The 22,959-nt window shown below is 32.5% G+C and overlaps 2 protein-coding genes across 4 annotated transcripts in view; one reads left to right on the top strand and one right to left on the bottom strand.

Moving 5' to 3' along the window:
* The window catches only part of Hpr1 (THO complex 1-like protein Hpr1), a 58,824-nt gene extending 56,098 nt beyond the window's left edge, over positions 1-2,726 (top strand). For all 3 annotated transcript variants that reach the window (XM_035352092.2, XM_035352091.2, XM_085822783.1), the window contains 2 exons: positions 2,036-2,153; positions 2,330-2,726. In XM_035352092.2, the coding sequence (XP_035207983.2) occupies positions 2,036-2,153; positions 2,330-2,604 (393 nt within the window). In that variant the 3' untranslated portion in view covers positions 2,605-2,726. The remainder of the gene's footprint in view (positions 1-2,035; positions 2,154-2,329) is intronic.
* Positions 2,727-7,634: 4,908 nt separating this feature from the next.
* The window catches only part of LOC118182705 (uncharacterized), a 42,160-nt gene continuing 26,835 nt past the window's right edge, over positions 7,635-22,959 (bottom strand). The window contains exon 2 of the mRNA XM_035352090.2: positions 7,635-8,346. Coding sequence (XP_035207981.1) covers positions 7,811-8,346 — 536 coding nt within the window. The 3' untranslated portion in view covers positions 7,635-7,810. The remainder of the gene's footprint in view (positions 8,347-22,959) is intronic.

The following is a 22,959-nucleotide window of genomic DNA, read 5'->3' as shown; positions in this document are numbered from 1 at the left end:
CTTTCTTGCCGAATTATGTATCGCGTGAGCGTTATTCAGGCAGCTTAGAGCGTTAGAGCCAATCAGATTGTCTTTTAGAAGGGCAATGCAAGTTTCCAGCATCTTTGCTTCCAGTAACCTCCTAAATATGTTATGATATGCCAGATCTGCCTGTGGTGCGTATCATCAAGCACTCGAAGGCAAAAAAAATGTGTGATAGTAAACGTAAAAAAATATTTTTGAACAAAAGGAAAGTACAAGCACAGATTGAAATTTTGGAGGCCTTGGAATTTTTTTAAAAAAATTACATTTAATTTTATTGCATATGCTTATATTAAAAGTTCTGCATGAAAAGTCTGTTGACTTCTTTAAAAAAAGTGCTTTTTTGACATTTCAGAATTTAGCAAGTCTTGTAATATTACTGAGGTGATTGTTTGCCAATTACATATTATCTAATATCATAGATATAACTGGCTCCTTTGCTATTCCAGAATTTATCTGTAATACTTTTTAAAATAATATAGCTGTCATTTATGACATAATTGTATTACAATTAATGTTGGAGAAAATCCAGTATTTATAAGTTATATGTAATTGTGAAATATTTGTGTTCTTAAGTGGTACCATAATTAATTTACCTTTAACACAGCCAAAGCACACTATGTGGATAGACTGGAACTTTCTTAAAACATGCCTGGAAAAGTCAGGGAATTTTCTTCTCCTGTTTGAGTGGCAGCCCTGTGCATAGCTTGAATATTTACATCATTTAAAACCTCTGTATAATTTGAAATCATATTCACAACTATTGTTTGTGAAAAGAAAAGCCATGTTAGGAGCAGAATATTTCTTTGATTTTATTCAATTAATGCTGTTGTTGACTCAGTAGCAAGCTACTTATGGAATCACATGTTCTTGCCATCTAATGTTTTTATTGGTATTCCTAGTTTATTGATCAGATAATAATATCGAAAAAATTCAGCAGCTTTTGGTGATGAACTAATGCCTATAGCTTGGATAGCATATGAATCTGATATAAATAAATAAAGTGCCTAGAAAATTGCCGGGGAAGAATTGGGAGGTTGCTTTTTAATATCTTATGTACTTATTGCAGAACAAAAGGAAGTCAGATTGCTTTATGTCAAAATCTGGTCTGAATTTTTCAAGCAAATTATAGCGATGAAAGTTATTATTTTAGGTAGAATTTCCTGCCTTACACAAATGCTAGTCATAAAAAGACATATCCATAGGTGGCATAATGCACTTCCTTTGGTCACAGAAACTCCAGCTTTTGAAGTCCTGTGCAACAACTTAAGTATCTTTGATTAGTTGGAATTAATTCTGAGCAGATAATAAATTCCAGCAAACTAATTCTCAGTAGATAGTGAAAATTTTATGCAAAGAAATAATTTCTGAAAAAGAGTTCAACATTTTAGCCAGCAAAAAACCTTGATCAGAATCAAACTGGTTTCTGTTTCATGAAAAAATCTCTTTGCACAAAGAAATTATCATCAGATGGTTTCATGGTAAAGAAAAATGTAACTGATTTTAACTATCTCCCATAGCCATTATTTTTTAGATATGTGATTTATTTTAGGTTCTGAAGTGAAATAAGGCAACTATTTTGACAAAGAAATTTAAAAGATAGCCGAGTTTCACAAAACCATTATCTTTAGAAATATCCTAAGAGATGTATAACATTAAAAAGATTGCATTTATGTAGAAGATTGAATACTGATAAAGATATTTTTGCTGTGCAAACTAAAAAACATATAAATTGCAGAAAATGCTATCCCGTTTAAAAGAATTCATTTGCATATCTTGTTCCATCCTGTATTACATATAAGAGCAGTTTTATCTCTATGCAATGTTGAAAGTCCTTGTGAGGTTTGGACATCTTGAATGTTTTCTAATAATAAATTAACCTAACTTTTAAGAATTAATAAATAACCTAACTTTTAAGTTTCTCTGTTTATATTTCAGCAAGAATTTTCAGATAATTTAATGTATAACTCTAGCTGTATGCAAATTTTTAATGCTAAATTCATTCTTTTGAAAGCAACAAGATATTGTGACAGTTGAAGCTGCTGTAGCAGAAGATTCCATAGAAGATGGAAATGATGAGTTTTTACAAGAAGAAGATTCAAAAGAAGAAAGTAAAAATTCAAAAGAAGAAGGTACGAAAAATTCAAAATTTATAACTATTTTGTAGTTGCAAATATTTTTAATGTCTAAAATTTCTTTGGTGTTTTATATTAAAATTAATTATCCAATCATACTTTAATAAATTATTTGCAGTTTACTTAGCAATTCCTAACTTAAAATTAATTTTCTTTTGTCTTATGCTTTGCAGAAAAAGCTAAAAAAGAAAATGTTTTAAACAAAGTTTTAATTGAAACCATCTCTGGGAAACTGCAAGACCAGTGGCAGGTACTTGCATTAAATCTAGGATTTCAAGAAGATGAAATTGAATATTTTGAACAAGACTTTCCTGGGAAAAAATTACAAACACAACAGATGCTGACTGTTTGGATGGAGCGAGATGGTAGTCTAGCTGAATTTACTAAAGTTCTTCAAAGCTGTGGCATGCTAAACAATGTACTTCCACATCTTCCTGCTCAAGAATAAGAGAGCTTATAATTGCATTCTTAAGTCTGATTTATATTTTGTTAAATATATTGTACATTTTCATTGTATAATCTTCATTATTTGCCATGTGTCCTTTGTGAATAAAGAAATATCCTTTTTAATTTCTTGATTGCATTTCTACTACTCCTTTGACATTCAAACATTAATTTATTTGGATGTGTTTCCAAACTTTTTATGTGCTAAATAATTTATTTTCAAAATTCAGCAATTTTTTAACATTGTATTACAGTACATAATAGTCCATAATCTGGTTAGTTATGGTTCTCTAGTTGTAATAGTTACAAAGTCCATAATCCGGACTCGTCGGGACTTTGGCGATTCCAGATTAGGGGTTTTTCTGGATTATAGATCATCAATTTAAATCTGGTAAGATGGCATACAGAAATTATACAATTAAAAATATGAAATCCTAATTTATGAAATAAAGAACAGTTATGATGTAAAGGGTATCAAAATTTACAGAAAAAAAGCTTAATATTTATTTGTTTACTTTATTAAACTCTGCTTTCAGTGTTGTTTAAGATGCTTCCACAAAAAATTCAAAAAGTTCCTTTTTCTTGTGTCATATAGAATGGACTTTCCAATGCCATACTTCTCGCATAATTTTGAGATGGCTAGGCTTTTATCCATTTTTTACAGCAATTCCACTTTTTGTTTAATGGACATCAAAACATGCTTTCGCTTTGTAAATCCTTTGGCAGCTTCAGAACTGGAAATTCTTTTTGGCATAATGGAAAGTTAGCTTAATTTTTATAAAATTTTTCTAACAGTCTGCAAAAAATAATAAGCCAGATCCAATTAGAAGATTAAGAAACAGTGCAATCTGCAACATTAACTGAAATGCCTTAGATAATTTTAGCCTAGCTTATGCCGTCTGTTATACATTAAACGCGCATGAGTAAATGCAAGTTTGTAGCTTTGAGGTCCAGATTATAGATTATTCCGGATTACAGACTTTGTACTGTAATACGTTTTTATGCATTCATTAGGAACTTGGCATTAACTTTCTTGCTATCTCTTAGAGGAGCAATTTTTCCACTGGTTGCCTCAGTGTCCTTGAATTTGGTAAGCTAGAGGAATGATAAAAAGGGGTCTATGGTATAGAAACCAAATATCCTACTACAAGGCAAAAATTAACTTCGAATTTCCTGTGAATTCCCTTTGCCAAACCACCACACATTTATACTTTTTTTTTTTTTTTTTTTTTTTATATACAAAGCTAAATTTGTATAAAGAGTTTCCATCTTAAATAGTTTTAGTTTAAATACTTGTTTTTGGTGACTTTGTAACATGATAGCCTCACCTGTAACAAAGTGGATTAAACTTCTAAATTACTGTAGTTTGACGTAACTTTAAGTCCCAACATACGGGTTAGCTGAATAGACATTTTTGTGCTTTTCCTGATGTATAAAAGTGTTGCATGAAGACATCCTTGCCCTTAGGTGGGCTATTATTGTAATGGACTTTGTCATTGACAAATAATACAATACAATCAACAATGTTATGATTTTTCACACTGAAATTTCACGCTTACAGAGACTGAGTATTGTCTGTGAAAAGGTTGTAATTTCTCTTATTAAGTTTATAACAGAGCAATAAATTTTAAGATTTTGTTAGAAAATCTCGTCTTATTTTCCTATTATGTTTCTAGAAAGTCTGCCTTATTTTTCCTATTATGTTGCTAGATTCTGTGACAGTATTAATTATCCAAGCTGTCCAGCATATTGCCAATCTTGTGGCAGACCTTTAATTTAGCTTCCAAATTTTAAATACAAATATATTGTGCATTAGTATAATAAACTGAAAAAATTAAAAACAAAACAGGTATTTCTTAATCAATTTTATCTTTATTTTAGTTTTAAGAATATTTTAGTATAACTTATAATATATCTAATTGATAAATCTTTAATAAGCTTGTATACTAACAGTGATTAATAAAAGCATTTATGATGCTTTACAGGATGTACTTGATAATTAGCATGCAACCTAGCCTCCAAGTTATTTATTTTTTTCATTATTTATTAATATTTGATTTCTAATGAAATTTATGAAGTATGGATTTACTAATTCTTCATAAACCCGATTTTCCTCTCCAACAATAGAGTTTTAATTTTCTTGTGTCAAGTAATTAATGTAGTCAAGTAAAATAAACCAATTACATCGGTTTGTTCCTTTTTGAGATATTTATCTCACATAACTGTAAGGCAGCTAGCAATTTTATGACATTCAAATACATCTAAGATATTTATGTTTAAGGGGATAGATATCAAAGTTTTAGGTGCTGCAAAATAATGACATTATTCATTAAAAATAAATGTGGGTTTGTAGGGACAAGCTGTTTTCTGAAAACTTCAAAAGTCATTCATTCCATTTAAAAAATACAACCATTTTTTATCTTTCATGGGAGAAGGAAATAAAAAATAAGTTAAACTAATTTTTTTAGAAATTTTAAAAGAAATAAAAGTAGAAAGAAACCAAAGACTTAAAAATACTTCATGAATCAATCTATGCTGTGACACACTTTTTTTTTAACAAAATGTTGAAATAGCCTTTCCATTTTAACCACTTGATTAAAACAGTATTAATTAGGACTAGAATTTAAAATCAGGTAGTTTAAACACAGAAGTAAAAGTATATAAAATTTTAACTTGCGTCTTTTAAAGTTTTTATATTTTAATTCCTTACTGAAATCACATTTATTTAGTAATTATTCTTAAACCTTTCTGCAAAATGACAATTTTTTTTAAAATTTAACTGATAATGATTAATGTGCTCCTGTTCCACAGTGTAACCAGAATGTGTTAAGCAGTCATGAGATGTCTGCTTTGTCAATGCACCTGCCTTTAGCTCTTCTATCACTTCAACAATTTTTGCCATTTCACAGTTGTTTTCACTACTCAAATATTATGTTGATCACAAGGCTGAAGTATGAAAATAGTGCTGTGAAGCATGAAAACTACTGTAATGTATTTTAGTATCACAGTTTGCAAACTTCACTTTATCAGAAGATAGATGTTGCAGTTAAAAAATCACCAAGCTATTCATTCATTAATTACTAAAAATCATTATATTATTCATGCCTTTATTTTTTTATGTTATTTAATTAATGATCCAAAACCCGCAATGCCATCATGAAGGCATTCTAAAATGGATAGTTTTTATGTCTACATTAAACACACAGGAAAAACCATGAAACCACCCATACAGTCGCCTGTTTACCAGGACTGTAGCTGGGCTGAACTACCAGTGGCAGTCTTATTCCCTCAGCCCATTAATGGGTTTTGATTTTTTTTGGCACTTACACACTAATAATTAACATGTATTTTTTTAACACCTATAAAAAAAGGGCTTCCATTTACAGCAGCAGTCTTATAGCAAATTTGTCCCCAAACAAGTGTATATGTTTAAAACATAATAATAATAATAATAATAATCATAAAATCAAGCCTAAATTTATTATCACAGCAGATACCGCACGATAAAACTCAATAAAATTATTTTTATGCAGCTTATGTTTATGCTGCATGCAAATCTGCATCTTTTTTCTCATTGTGCATTAATAAAATGTTTTCTGTGTGTTTTCCCCTCTTCCTTAGCATAGGGATTCTCAATCAGGGAAAATGCCATCAGCCTTTTATTTACCTGTTAAGCAGAGTACTTCTAAGGTGTGCATGCACGCCTTTAAAAAATTTAACACACAAAGAAAATTAACAAGCACACACATAAACCAAAAATAACAGTAATAATAATAATTAATTTTTACATTACTTTTAGAATAAATATGTTAAAGATTTGTTGTAATTTAATACACATGCTTGCGTTGTTCATTTCAGTATAAATTTGGATCGTATATAATGCTGAATGGTTAAATTTTAAAGATAGAAAAGATTTAATATATACTTCATATTTAACGTAGCATTTATTTATTTAATTTTGATAACTCACAATTAAAGTTAAGTTATATTTTAGAAAATAGTTTTGTTATGTTTACATGTATATTCATATTAATTCTTATAATTAATAAATATTTTTTAAATACATGTGTTTTTGAAAATAATGGATATTATTAAAATAGAATTAATTTAAATATCTAAGTAAGTAAAAAATAAAAGTTGCACAAACAACTCCTCTCTAGTGAAAAAAGGTGCACAGATCAAAATAAGTTGCATATCAGTAGTCAAGAACTAGAGGGAACAGTATTATTGTTAAGTATTTAGTTGTAGTTTGTGAATATAAAATACTATTTTATTCAAGTTTTGGCATTTATCAACACCTTTTTATGCTTTTTCTTGTTTAATTAATAAAACATATTAAAAGATAATCTAAACTTATGTAAATGTATTTACATAAGTAAAAAGTAAATATATCTTTTGAGTTTGGGAAAAAAGGGAGTTGATCATTTAGCAATGGCGAAAGAGGGTGAATGAGGCAAAAATGGTTGAAAACCACTGCTTTAGCAAGTAAATTGTACACAACGGCTTCTACAAATAATGTAAATAAGTAATTTTGTTAAAAAGGGAGTTGATCATTTAGCAATGGCGAAAGAGGGTGAATGAGGCAAAAATGGTTGAAAACCACTGCTTTAGCAAGTAAATTGTACACAACGGCTTCTACAAATAATGTAAATAAGTAATTTTGTTTTGCCAAAATCGTTAAATCAGTTTTATATAGATGGAGATGGGAATTAATAGTCAGAATTTGTCAAACACACAGTGAGGAGGATGATATCATATAAAGCAAAGTGAACCCCCCTCCAAAATCCCATATTCCAAACAAATGAAAAACAAACAGAAGGCGTGATTATGATGTCACTGTTCATTGTCAAGGAGCAGCTAATACATACCAAAATCTATTCTTTTCTGAATATATTTCTGGATGAATTTTGATAATTTAAAAGGGAGAAGTAGAAAGAATCAGTAAAAATCAAAACAAAAATTTATAATTTATAAAAATTCATTCAAAGAAATGGACCTGCCTGAAACTTCTGTATGTATATGTTTGAAAATGAATTCTGTTATCTCTTTATATAAAACACATTTTATTATAAAAAGATAATTTTTTTCATTACATTTTATTAGGTCAAAAAGGAAATGAAGAAAACTCTAAACTACACAATGGGAAACTGACATTAAGAAAAATATGGAATGGATCTTTGTTAGATGAAAAGAAATCGTGAAAGAGTATTTTATGCTTCTCCTTCAGATGCAAAGGAATGACTACTGTACTCAGTTTCACTTTTAAAGAAGAAACCACTTTCTTGTTGAATGTTCTGACTTCCTTTTTTATCTCTCCGGCTTACAGGAACGCCGTCGAATCTTTCGACCAACTGTTGCAGCCATTTCATGAAAACCCTATCTTGTTTCGTTCCTGTTAATGGCGAGTGGTAATATATATGCACAATTCTACTTAACTGTTCCTTCAATCTTTTGACATCATCAGTATATTGCCTTGCAATTTTCGAAACATTCCCCTTCTTTTTAACATGCTGAAAAAATGCTTCCAACTCAGATTTCGAAAGCTTACCGCCAGCTTCTCGGATGCATTCTTCAACTCGTGAATTGGGGGGAATCTCTATCCTTCCGACGGGAGGAGCCCTGCGACGTGTTGGAGTCGGTGGTTCGGTTACAGCAGTATTAGATGAGTGGGCATTTGCTGTCTGAGTTACGGTTTCTGGCTGACTAGAAGTAGGAGCATTTAACGAGTTGCGATCATCTTCTGAATCTGAAAAGAAGAAATGAATGATATTAAAACACAGTTAAAGATTTCTTTTTTTTTTTTTTTTTTTTTTTTTTTCCTATGAGCAATTAAGATGGTTATGACATTGAAAAGAATACTGTTATTGATCTCTAAGGCATTCATTATGGTCTCCAGAGTACATTTAGAATTCCATTCCTTGACTACATTTAAGTTTAGAACAAACTTCACAGTTCATTCTAAAACACGATCTCCAGAACAAAGTTGCAAAATTATAATATTGTTACGAATGTTCTTCAAAATTGCAAAATTATAATATTGCTACAAATGTTCTTCAAAATTGCTGTTAAGTGCCAGCTGTGAGAAGACATTTTTGAAATAAAAAAAAAAAAAAAAAAAAAGAGTTTAGAACTATTTAAGACATAAATATGTTGTACACTTTGCATTTTAGAAATCATTCTATGCCACTGGTTCTAAATTTTTTTTAGCCCCATGCACCCTTTTTACCATTACTGGAAATCATTTCCCTGTCTCCTTTCCAAAATTCGAAAACTACATATAGAAATTCATTTAAATTTAGATTATTTTTAACTCGTTTCATTAATTAAGCAAAAAAAGGGGGGAGACATGGAAAATGTTGATTAATACCAAAACTTGAATAAAAGTTATTTTATATTCACAATCTGTAACTGACTACTTGACAGATGAATAGAAGGCTGACTGCATTCCTCCCTAAAGCTCTGGAGTTGCCCTTTAGTGAAGAATTCACCCCTGGTTGAGAAGCCCTACTCTATATTCTTTAAATAACAGCAACTGAAGCAATGAGATAGACTTTTATAATGCAAACAACGGTTTTACGAACACGTTAGGTTAGGTTATTTGAATATGGTAAACCCACAAATGTTATCTGCCTAAGAAGAGAGAGATGCCTTCATGGAAGACTCGCTTGTATTCACGTTACATGCATGGGAAAAACCATGAAAATCAACCGTGTAGTCAGCCCGTTTGCCGGGGATCGAACCCAAGCCAGGTAGAAACTACCAGTATTCAGCAGTCTTAACCATTCGGACAGAGGTTATGTTTTGTGAACAGGAAAAAATAATAATATAGTTTTAAAATGGTGGAACTAAAGTTTTATTTCAAAAATAAATATAAAGTTTGAATTTATTCTCCTATCTTCCATTTTTACACTTTTTAGTTATTTGTTTGTGTATCGAGTGGGGGCGGCAAATTCAGAAAATATCGAAACTGCCCCAAGGTGACCCATATATGATTAATGACAATTTTGGTTTACTGCGATAGATATACAAAATATGGCTTACAGCAGTGGCCTCAAACCCCCAAAGCAATTCTATGTGGTCTGCGAGTACAGTTCAATTATGCATCTGTTGCAAAGATTTAATTTTATTATTTGATGTACGAGTTTATTTTATTTTAGTATCCGTTAAAAATGAACATAAATAGCGCACCAGAAAATATGTAAATGGAGCTAATTAATTTACAGTGTGATAGAAATCTTATTCAAAGATTTGAAAACACAGATTTTAAATTTTATTCGTACTTATCAAAAATAAATAAATTATTTAACAATTTTTGCACAGAATATTCGCTTTGTTCGGAATAGTAAGCATAATAACGAAATAATGCAAAATGGCATTTTGTTTTCACAGTTGAAAATTCATAAGAAAAAAACAGATACAGATTTGAGAACACAGATTTTAAATTTTATTCTTACTTATCAAAAAATAAACTCAGTTACGAATTTTTGCAGAGAATATGTATGCGCTTTGTTTGGAATATTATTAAGCACAATAACGAAATAATGCAAAACGCCATTCTGTTTTCACAGTTGAAAATTCATAAGAGAAAAACATATACAGTCAAAAGTCTTTAATCCAGACTCGACGGGACTTCGGATTATCGGTTTTTCCGGATTATAGATCATCAGCTTAAATCTGGTAAGATGGCATGCAGAAATTATAAAATTAAAAATATGAAACCGTAATTTATGAAATAAAGAGCAATTATGGTCTAAAGGATATCAAAATTTACAAAAAAAAAAAAAAAAAAAAAAAAAGAGCTTAATATTTATTTGTTTACTTTATTAAACATTTCTTTCAACACGCGCATGCGTAAAGCATACATTACGCATAGTCGAAATTAGAAAATTGCAACCAGAAAACTATTTGATGTGCATTCGTGATATTTATGATGACGAAGAATTTGATTTAAATCAAATCAAAGACGGAGTACATCGAGATGAAATACTACATTTAGTAAGGAAATATAAGCCAAAAAAATATAAACATCTGCCCTGAAGATAAGGATTGTGCTGACAGATCAACTCTTCCAGTTCATTGCGCGTCGCGACGTCCCTCCCCCCGCAGAGCGGCGTGAAATTGATAAACAGATTTCGGAATGGTTAGAGAAACAAAGGATATGCCTTTATCAATTTTTTGCAGCAATTCCACTTTTTGTTTGATGGACATCGAAACATGCTTTCGCTTTGTAAATCCTTTGGCAGCTCCAGAATCGGAAATTCTTTTTGACATAATCGAATGTTCAAGCTTACTTCTTATAAAATTGCTATAACAGTCTGCAAAAAATAATAAGCCGGATCCAATTAGAAGATTAAAGAACTACGCAATCTACAGCATTAACTGAAATAGACAATTAGATCATTTTAGCTTAGCTTATGAAAGTTTGTAGCTTTGAGATCCAGATTATAGATCATTCCGGATTAAAGACTTTTGACTGTACAGTCATTAAGTTATTTTGATGCAAGAGATGTGAAAAATATGTAACACTGACGTCGGGGCTCGAACCTGGACCTCTGGACATACACCACGAAGCACGCTTGAAGGAGGAAAAAATACTTTAAATACTTCTCCTTTAAAGAGGAGACTAGGGATTAGGGATCCAATCGCCAAATTCTGGTGGTGAAAATTATTATCCACCATCTTTTAGTTCGGGTGCTACTGTAGAGTCATTAAGTTTTTTGATGCAGGAGACGAGAAAAATGAGCAACGCCCTCGTCAGAACTCGAACCTAGACCCCTCGAATATGTGTCGAGTGTGCTACCGTTACATCACAAAGGCATGTTGGAAGGAAAAAAAAAAAAAAATTCCAATGAAAATGTTCCGGCTGATGCTCATTGTTAGTTATCCTTCTTTGCCGATTTTTATTTATTTTTTTATTCATTTTTTTTTTTAAATAACGAATCGTCCGCTGATTTTTTTAGATTTCTGTCAAAGAAACGCATTAATAACACAAGATTTTTTTAAGAGGAGATATTCGTTTCAAGTTTATCCAGTCTTCCCTCTTCTATCTGAAAATATAAATTATTTTTATTTTTATGAAAGTAAAGCACAGTAATGAAATTTCTTTTAACACAAGCCAACTGTGATTGGTTTCTTTTAAAATATTAATTTTGAGAGAAACAAATAGTAACTTACTGTAGAACATTCCTTTAAACGAATCATTCTTTGAAAAATCTGCGCTACTATATAGTAGATTCTCCGAACGGCATCTTTATCTCTGACCTAAGTCTTATTTTTCGTCGAAATCGGGGCGAGGGGGGTCAGGATGAAGCTTCTTCCCCCTTACGTTCCTAAAATATTTCCAGCATTACCTCTTCTTCCACTGAAACCACATTAGCTAAATTTAAAATTTTCTTTTTTAAATCACATTTTCTTGTTTATTCTTTGCTGCATTATCTTGAAATTTAGAATTTCATTTTTCCAGTTAGTCTTGCAAATGTAAAGTAAATCTCTGAAGAATTTTATGTTTTATTCTTTTTTGAATTTAAGAACCACTTTATTTTATTAATGGCATCTATATAAATTTGTTTGTTATATGATTATTAAATTTTTTTCTTGAACTAATAGTTTCTCATAACAAAATTCATACCGAAAAATAAGGTGAAAGAGAATACTATCAACTACCTATTTACCCTGTCTAAAAAATACCAAGTTTCCTTATCGCAGAACGATGGAAAAATTACATGCCACAAACAATCAGCACTAGTGAAAATACGTAAAAGAAAAGAAAAATCTGTGGTTTAACAGTAATTACAATCTGCCAGATTAATATTGTTAAAAACCAAAAGAACAGAATTTTTTCCCCGAAAATGAATCCAGTGGCATAGGAAATACTGTTTTCTAGTGCCACATAAACTTAATTTCTTCGAATCTAAAAATGTTTATTCTTCCGTTATGCACAATGCGTTCTTTTTGCTTCGAAAAGTCCTTTAACATACGTAATCAAATGAACTCATTCTACAAATTACATAGCTTGTAAACAACGCCAAATTGTAAACAGTAATTTTCAGTTAATTATTAAACAAGTCTTTTAGCGCAAAAGGGGCTAAGTAGATCCGAAATGGGATTTTGCGGTTCACCACAAACGGCGTATCGCCGCTCGGATGGAAAAAAGTGGTTGGTGATTCTACTAAAGAGTCTGGGTTTGAATCCCGGAGAAGGCCCGTCCCTTTCCATAGGATGCGGCCCACCTATTAGGTGCCGCCATAATAAAGAGGCCACCGCTTCTGGCCTCAGTAGTCGGCAACGCCTATAAACGGCTAGAGCCAGCCATTAGAAAATAATAATAATAATATAAAAAAAAGAAAAAAATCTGAAAGCTTTCAGATTTTATATTAGGTTCAAACCGGCGGGGTTCCCCCCCCCCCTATTTACAGATACAAACACGTTTCGAGAGCATTTCGGCTAATGCCATATTGTGCTAAAAATACACTGGTGAAATAAATTAAGAGAATTTGCATATTTTATCGAATTGCATGAAAAGAACTGAACTGAAGGAAAAAAACCACTGCTTCTAGATAAAAATGGAAATCTTTTATGACAAATACGTAAGCGTACACATGTGTAAGACGAATTGCGTTCGCTAGCACATCTTGGCGAATTTCTTGGTGTTATCTTGCAGCAATCAGTTATACTCACATCGGAACAGTAAAAATTAGTAACCGCCAACGTTTGGATGATGGAATGAGGTGGTGAATTGTGGGGAGGCTAGAGGCAGGCCAATTGCAAGTCCAGATATGCAGAGAGTTTAATTTAACGCCCAACATCGTGTGTAACCTATGGAAACAGTTCCAGGATACTGGATCCATCAAGAGAAAGCCTGGGCAAGATCGTCCACAAACCCCGACGGCCAGAGAAGAATGCTATTTGCCCATTTTTAGCGAGGCGTAACAGAGGGGCTACAGCTTCTCAGCACTCTCGAAACCTGTCTGCAGCCACAGAAACGAATGTAACAAAGGTAACTGTTTCCAAAAGACTGAATGAGAGAAGGTTGTTTGCCAGAAGACCGGCTGTTTGCGTCCCGCTTACGTCTATGGACAGGAAAGTCCGATTAGCATAGTGTAGGTAGCATAGTGATTGGAGTACGGAACAATGGGCGACCGTTCTGTTCACCAACGAATCCCTTTTAGCCTAAACACCAATTCTCGCCATACTTTTGTATGGAGAGAGCCAGAGACCCGCGACCTACCCTCCAATGTTGCAAAATCAACAATTATGGCGGTGGCTCTGTAATGGTCTGGGCGGGCATCATGTTGGATGGCCGCACAGCTCTCCACGTCTATGACAGAGCCTGTGTGACTGGTGTGAGGTATAGGGATAAGGTCTTGGAGCCTTTTAATCGCCCTTTCCAGGGTGCAGTGAGCCCCGAATTCATCTTACAGGACGATAACGCGAGGCCTCATAGTCGACGAATTCCTCGAGAGTGAGGACATTCACCGGATGGATTGGCCAGCCTGGTCTCCAGACCTCAACCCTATAGAGCATGTCTGGGACGCTCTGGGGAGGGCAATTGCAACTTGCACTCCCCCTCCGAGAACCATCCAGGAACTGAAAACAGCGTTGCTGAATGAGTGGGACCAACTGCCACAGGCACTGATAAACTGCCTTATTTCGATATGACATCACGCTGTGACGCCTGTATGGCTGTAAGAGGGGTTTGCTTGTATTATATCAACCTATGTTCACACCAAATTTCATTAAAATCTGTCCAGTAGTTCTGGAGATCGTAGATCAAATACGAAAATTCTTTTAATTTATTTCACCAGTGTATTTAAACACAGTATATCTTTAGAACTTTCGATAGACACACTCGCACATTGGAGATAAAATGTTGTATTCTTTAGAGTGTTTCATGCATCCAGGTGCCCATATTCGAGTGGAGGATTACGTTACTCAAAATTGAAAAATTGAAAAATTAGGATAATAGAGATTTAAAAGCGTTAGGTAGGACAGGATTAAAATCATGATTTTGGGACTTATGATACGTTATTGAAAATTTGATGGCTCTAGGCAATCTTGTTTTTTTCACAATGCGAGGAGATGGCTCTAGAACATACATGCATTCATGCAGATTCTTCATTATTTAGTTTCGTTTAAATATAATACAGGGCAGTAATATTTAATGGCAACAATTTGAAAAGTGATTCAACGCTTTTAGTAATTCGATGCAAAATGTCATTTTGAGACTAACAGATTTTCAGGGATAGCGCCCCTTTGCGTTAAAAAAATATGTTTAAAACCTTACATAAGCATTACTTAAAGACTTTTTTCCCCTTTATCCAATACTAGAAACAGTCAATCCGTTTTGTTTGTTATAAATAGGTTTTTCAACTACATCTTAGTTCATTGGATTTTCTGTTTAAAGATTCACATTTAAATTAAAAAAAAAAAAAAAAAATCACATAAATTTTGTTTTTCATTTTCGTTTTCAATTCTTTTAAAGCGATAGAATTCTCTTTATTTAAGATTATTAAATAAATCTCTTTATTTAAGATTTTGATGTTTATCAAGAAAAAAAATTTCCTTTGCTTTGGGGAAGGGCCAGAATTTTCGGATAAACTATAATAATTATAATTTAAATACATTGAAATGGTTCATCGGCTAATTCTGGATACAGAAAAGCAAGGATTTTTGTAGAAGACAGATTTCAATTAATTTCAAGGTTCCTCCCTCCTGATGAAGAGACAATGAGATTGATTGAACTTTTCTTTTGTTTTTGTTCATATTTCTTTTAATTTCATAATTTTTGAAGAGGCGGTTTTGCTTGTTTGAAATATTTTGGTTTTAAAATTTTAAAATTTATTATTGCATTTCTATGATTATTTGAAATTTATTAATGATGAATTTCAATTAGTTATACATATATATATATTTGAAAAAATAGTTAAAAACTACTTCATCCTCTTTTAAAAATAATAATAATAAAAAAAAAAATTAAAAATCTGAAATGTTTCAGATTTTAAATTACGTCCAAAGAGGCGTTTTTTTAACGTTTTGAGTGTTACCTTTATTTATTAAATATCATGTTCTTTGCACTTAAACCATAAAATTCAGTTCAAGAGCAATATCGCAAAATAATGTTAAATTAAGCATATCTTTAGAATTTCCGATATACACAGTCTCGCGGGCTGGAGATAAAAGTATTTTTTTTTTTTTTCTATATAACGTTGCCATTTCTCGCTTTTAAAGCATTGAGTTTGTAAATCAAAAATTCGTTAAAGTTTTACAAAATATAAAATCTATAATAAAACAAATTCCAAATTTGGGATTTCAGATGCCCATATTCGCAGTAGGATTTCGTCATTCAAAATTCGATGGCTCTATGTACCATTGTTTTATCACAATGCGAGAAATAGACAATCATTTATGCAGATTTTTCATTATTTAATTTCTTCAAATATAATGCAGGACTCTAACATTTTGTGGCAACAGTTTGAAAAGTGAACCGACGTTTATGAGTCCGACGCAAAATCGCAAAACGAAAACAATAGTCCTTCAGGGACAAAGCTCCTTTGGACTAAAAATATATTAATATGGTCACTTTCTGAATAAAAACAAATGCTTCAGCGTGAATCAGAAGGGTAAAATATAGGTTATTTATTGGGTATAATTTAGGAAATAAGAAACACGGTACCACATAATGACCTCGAATCTATGTTTCAAAGCATAGCCCAATGAAAGAAGAGATATCTACCCCCTTCTTCATACTTCAACATAATTCTTTATTATGTAAAAAATTGGGCAATTTATATTTTTTTATCACTCTTAATTTAAAAAGGATGAAGAAATTGTCCTATAATTAGGAAAAATTTCAAAACTTTCCTACTGATATATTTTTAGATGTTAGTGATAAATTTTTAGATTTTTAGAATTTTCAGACGTTAAATAGTCGAAAACAAGCAATTTTCGAAAATTCCACAAAAAATCATAAATTAAGCTTAAATTTGCATAAATAATGCACTGAACAGAATTTTCTTCCTGCTCTATCCGATGGTGCAAAGAGTAAAAATTCGGAGATTTTTATTAAAAACGAAGTGATGTGCGAAGCATCGTTTCAACATTAAATTTAAGAAAAAATCTAAATCGAATTTTGAAAAATCGCTTCAGCATATTCTACTGTCATTCACAAACAGAGCGTATGCTACACTTAAATACGACATCTCATCAGAAAACAATTAAAAAAAATCTGAAAGCTTTCAGATTTTATATTACGCCCATAGAATCCTTTTTTTTAACGTTTTGTATATTACCTTTATATATTAAATATCACGTCCTTGGCACTTAAACCAAAATATTCAATTCAACAGCAACATCGCAAAATAATTTAAAAAGAACATATCTTTAGAATTTCCGGATACACAGTCTCGCGTGCTAGAAATAATTTTTATTTATTTATTTATTTTTTCCGTACAATGTTGCAGTTGTTTGCTTTAAAATAGTTGAGTGTGTTAATCAAAAATTCGCCAAAGTTTTAATAAATATGAAATAGATAATAAAGCAATTCCAAATTTGGGCTTCCGCATGCTCATATTCGAGTGGAGGTCTACGTTATTCAAAATTTGATGTCTCTAGGTACCAGAGGCGTAACTAGGGTTTTCAGCGCCCGGGGACAACTTAAGATTTTGCGCCCCTTTCTGTGTGCCAAGAATGGAAAACATTTCATTCTAAAATTTCTTACCATCAATTTCGCGCCCCCTGAATGCTGCGCCCGGGGACAGATGTCCCCCCCTGCTCCACCCTAGCTACGCCACTGCTAGGTACCCTTCTCTTTTCACAATGCGAAAAATATATACACATTCATGCAGATTCTTCACTATTTAATTCTTTAAATACAACACAGGGCTCTAATATTTAGTGGCAAAAATTTGAAAAGTGAAACACCGTTTATAGTGAAACAACGCAAAATGCCAAAACCAAATTAATTCTTGGCAAATTGCCTTTTGATTACACCAACAAACACCATAAGCTAAATAAAAGTTATAAAATTTCCTATGCGTATATAATAAAATGTATTAAAATGTCGTTCAGCTGAAGGGTAATCTGAATCTGATATAGACAACGATGAATATATTTCCAGAATTTGGTTCGTTTTAAAAGTAGACTTCAATTACGAAATGCAGAACCTAATTTCCATTTAATTTTAAAATCTAAACTTTTTATTAGTTGTGGCACTCTTGCATTTCAGGTTAGCGTCCCCCCTCCGAAATCTAAATGTTAAATCCTCGACCGAGAAACTATTATATAAATCGCAGCTCGCAGAAATGTTTACAAAATTTCATAACTTCTAACGCAGTCTAATCGCGTTAGAAATTTTATGTTCTAAATAATAACAAAATTTCTAACGCGACTAGTCGGTAAATTTCCCTCTTTCCTTCCGCGACAGAATAACTTCCCTAATCATGATTAATACAACTGCTTTAACATAAAGGTAAAACAGACAAGATACGGTTCGAATGTTCCGAAGAGAACGAAGCTGATAATCATAGCTACGCATGAGACAGGAAAAGGCTTTTGAAATAACTGAAGATAAGCTGAAGATATAAGCGTACCAAAGTTGAAAAAAAAATTTAGTTTAGATCACAGACATCAACTGCAGAAACTTTTAGTCCTATTCAATCCAAATTGGACAGTGACAAAAAAAAAAAAAAAAAAAAAAAAAAAAAAAGTCCGCTGCTTCAATATTACAGATTTTTCGGAGAAAGGGGAGAACCTCCCAACCTCCGTACTGTATAATGATGTATTGGCAAAAAAGAAAAGAAATTATTCTGACTATTTGATTACTTTCCTTTTATTTAAGCCATTCCGAATATTATTCCTTAGAAAGCTAATCTGTGTAAAAAATAAACCCATTTTTGGAAGTTTATCTACACTTCAGCAGCTACTGCAACTAACTATATTATTATAAATATTCATACATATGCTCATAATATAAGCATAACGATCATAATAAACACGAATATGAACTGACCCCGCGGAACGAGAATGCAAATTATTAAAATCTTGATAGAAATTCAAACGGGTGTAGTATTTGGGTGAAAGGAAAAAAGAATACCGAATGTACCGGAATTTTCTACGGTTTTCGCAATTCTTTGACCAATAGAACGACATGCACCTGTCCGTACTCTCGCGCGCACCATAGGTTACGTTAATGCAGAGGAAGGGGGGGAAAGCAATTTCTGGGAGTATGATTCACCATCTGACGTTCCATATAAGGAAGAAAAGTTGTTTATTTAGTTTCGGCTTTGGTACGGGGATAAAATGCGTGTTCATTAAAAACAAAGGATTAAAAAAAAGCACTAAAAGCAAAAAATAAGCACTAAAAACAAAAAAATAAGGGCTTTAAAGAAAAAGTAAGCACCTATAAGGGCCTTTATATTTTATTTTCAAATATAAGGACTTATAAGCACTTGTAAGGACCGCTACGAACCCTGTAAAAGCAATAGCCAAAAGATTTCCGCCGAAAAAATAATTCTGCAACTTATTCAAATTCGAAACCGGAAGGGTTTAATTGCTATTTTATATTTTAAAACAAAATAATATAAAAAACTGTATTAAAAATTATCTGTAATTAATAAATGTTTCTTTGTATTCATACTTTTTTACTCAAACTTACAAATCGCGCCAACCTGGTTGCGATAATACGTAAGTACCTTTTTACATTTTATGAATATATAAACATTTCTGAACAAAATGCAAAAAACCATGTTGTAAAATTCGCATTATTTCTTGAGTTATGAAAGTTTATATCGTATAGTAAATCAGCGACGCTCGTTTAAAGGGACAAACATGGTGGTTGTTTACATTTTGGTTACCCTGTATACGAGCTCATATTTTTATTATTATGCAAAGAAATATTTAATACTTTTTTTTTTTTAAATTTCCTTTTCGTATAGGGGAAGAAGGATGGCAACTACTCAACTTCACTGCTGGTAGTTTGTTTACATGATAATTCTTATTACCACGCTGCTAAATCTAACGTCGTTTGAGTGTTTCTATTTCGGTCTTTCATATCAAGTTTCATATCAAGTTATTTGGGTGAAAGGAAAAAAGAATACCGAATGTACCCGAATTTTCTACGGTTTTCGCAATTCTTTGACCAATAGAACGACATGCACCTGTCCGTACTCTCGCGCGCACCATAGGTTACGTTAATGCAGAGGAAGGGGGAAGAAAGCAATTTCTGGGAGTATGATTCACCATCTGACGTTCCATATAAGGAAGAAAAGTTGTTTATTTAGTTTCGGCTTTGGTACGTGGGGGGGGGGGGAAATGCGCGTTCATTAAAAAAAGTACTAAAAGCAAAAAATAAGCGCTAAAAACAAAAAAATAAGGGCTTTAAAGAAAAAGTAAGCACCTATAAGGGCCTTTATATTTTATTTTCAAATATAAGGACTTATACGCACTTGTAAGGACTGCTACGAACCCTTTTATCTTCTAGTGCACTGTCATCAGTACCTCTCTTTGCCATCTAAATGGTATATTCACACCCATACGGTATACTGGTTAGTGACGCTAACTGCCATCCGGAGGGGCTCGAGTTCGAATCCTGGAGATGGATGTGTAAAACAGTATTCTGTTTGTGCACCAAGTGGGCAATCAAAAAAAAAAAAAAATCGTGAGCTGAACCTCCTCTCGACATCTTGGTAGTAGAAGAAGAGGGGTCATAATACGACGGAGACCCAATCCACCTCGTCACACCAGGACCGTATGATTATAAATGGGTCATCTCCCCTCCAAACCATAACGATGGCAGCCAGAGACCCGTGGTTCCCCCATCTTATTGACCGAGCAGGAACCAAAAATAAAATAAAATAAAATAAGCTAGATTAATTGCACATTAAAACCGGGTCCCCAAAGCCCGAGTTCCGAGTAACTAAAAAGTTAGTATAACAAAACCAAAGGAACTCAAAATATTATAATACGTATTTTATATATTATTATTATAATATATAATTATTATTATTATAATATATTATTATTATAATATATTTTATATATTAATATTATAATACGTAATCCTCAATCAGACATTAAATTTATTTTATTTTTTTATTTTATACATGCTGATTTAAACAACACAAAAGGAAAGAAAAGAACATAGGATAACTAACCAAAAATAAGAAAAGGTTAATAAAAATCAACTAAAAATAAGGAAAAACACATAAAACACACACAAACAAACATTATACAAGACACAGACACAAAGGAGAGGCAGAATCAGTCATAATGATAAAATGAATTACGCAAACAACAGGAATGACCAAAACACCACCAGAACTTATCGAGAAATTCCTAGGGGGAAAAAGGGACCTGCAGAGGACCATATCAGAGCAACGTAAATTATCACAGTGTTTGTGATAATACGATTGAAAAACCATATTTTTATCTAATAGCTGTTAAACAACCGATTTCAAACTGAATCAAAAGATCCCCACCCCCGGGGATTGACTCAGGCGAACGTCTGGGAAATACTGGTTAGGATCTGTACTTAGGCAGTCTCAACGTCTCAACCACGGGGGCATAATAATAGACTTCACAGACGGCTTGAGGGCTCTCGGGATAGAGTAAGGTTCGGCAGGGACCGTACTGGTGCTGCCTTGTCTGCCCTTGCTCTGTGGGGTTGAAACATTGTAGATTGATGTATGGCGGGCCGCACTTAATTTTGATTGGCGACTTCTTATTGGGCAGACTTAGGACAGAAGCGGCTCGTTCATCAGAGGTGTATCAAAAGATTCAAAATTCAGAAATAATTTAAATTAGCATAAACAAAATATATGTAAGCCCACTGGTGACTATTAAAATTAGATAAAATTACATTAAAAACATTTTGAACCTTAAAAACAATTAAAATGTACATAAACTATAGTTATGTACTGTAATTACAGTGTACCTAAACTGTAGTTATGTGCTTAAAATTAAATTTCAAAAACAGACAACACACAATACAAGATCAAAACATGCCAATAATACATAAAAACACATGCATCATATAACATAAAAAATTCAATTTAAACAAAAACACCAAAACCCTCTCTAATATTGTTAATAACAGACATCGCATACTTTGAAAATCTTTTTAAGGTGTTAAGATTCAATGAGTTGTTACCAAAACATTCTATTCTCAAATCTTTTAACGAAGGACAATGATTAAGAAAGTGCTCTGCAGTCCCAACAACAGGACATATAACACAAAAATCTGTATTTTGCAAACCAAATCTAGAGAGATACGCAGGAAAGCGGCCATGTCCAGTCAAAACTGATTCAAATCAATGTCGCTAATTGGCCTCATTCCTTTTTAAATTTTAATGTTTTGTAATAATCCCACGCTTCTCTCAGATTCCTCCCAATGTATTGTCCAGATGTTCAAATAGAAACTTTTCATAATTCTAATGGCATAGCTTCTCGAGCTAGACGTTTGAAAATATTCAACACTTTCATCATACATAGCTTGTTTGCCAGCACGTCGACTCTTTCATTTCCTATAAAGCCAGCATGGGCCTTTACCCAGTGTAAATGAACATCCATGCGTTGTGTCGAAGATTTCAATAAATTCTAAATTTCATATATTAAAATATTGACTGTACGGGCCGAGGTTAAAGATTGCAGCATAGATAAAACAATCGGAGTACATCTGTGTAATATTTGCACAGGTCCAGTTAGCTTTGATACATTGTAAAGCCTTAAGAAGGGCACAGCATTCCGCTTGAAAAACGGAATTGTAACAATTCGACTTGAATATTTTAGATACAATTTCAGTACCATAGAAATAAATTACAAAAGCTGCTCCGAAATTACCGTCCTGCCCCGACCCGTCAGCATAAATATCTATTTCACCAATTACAAGGAGATTACAATCAAAATAAAAAACACAATTCTCAGCAGGATGTCAAAATCAGTAAAAAAAACCTTACATATATTTGGTTATCAAAATATCATTATACAGCTTAAAATCTTATTTATGAGTTCTTAATTTTTCATAATAAAATTTATACATGATAGAAAGAGGCGGCGTGCCGGCGAGAACACAGAGCATTTCGGTCGACACATTGCGAAAACATCTTGTGATTGCCAGACACCAACTCCGTTGAGATTGAGTCAAGTTTACTCCTTAATCTAATCAATTCCCCCGATCTGGATCCCCAAGCACCAATTCTGTAAAATATTTTTGGCACTATAGCATTGCTGAATATAATCCTTCAAAACCCTGAGCTTTGCTGGATAGAGCATCTCCGGAGAACGATCGTTTATAATACATTAATACATTATCAGAACTTTGGTGAACATTTCGGAAGTGGTCTACAAAAGTCGACTTACAGTCAGT

Source organism: Stegodyphus dumicola, chromosome 8 (genome assembly GCF_044657685.1).
Source record: "Stegodyphus dumicola isolate Sdum_Otavi_A_Nest chromosome 8, ASM4465768v1".
Classification (NCBI taxonomy): domain Eukaryota; kingdom Metazoa; phylum Arthropoda; class Arachnida; order Araneae; family Eresidae; genus Stegodyphus; species Stegodyphus dumicola.
The sequence above is the reverse complement of the archived record's forward strand: the minus strand, read 5'-3'. Positions and strand labels throughout refer to the sequence as shown.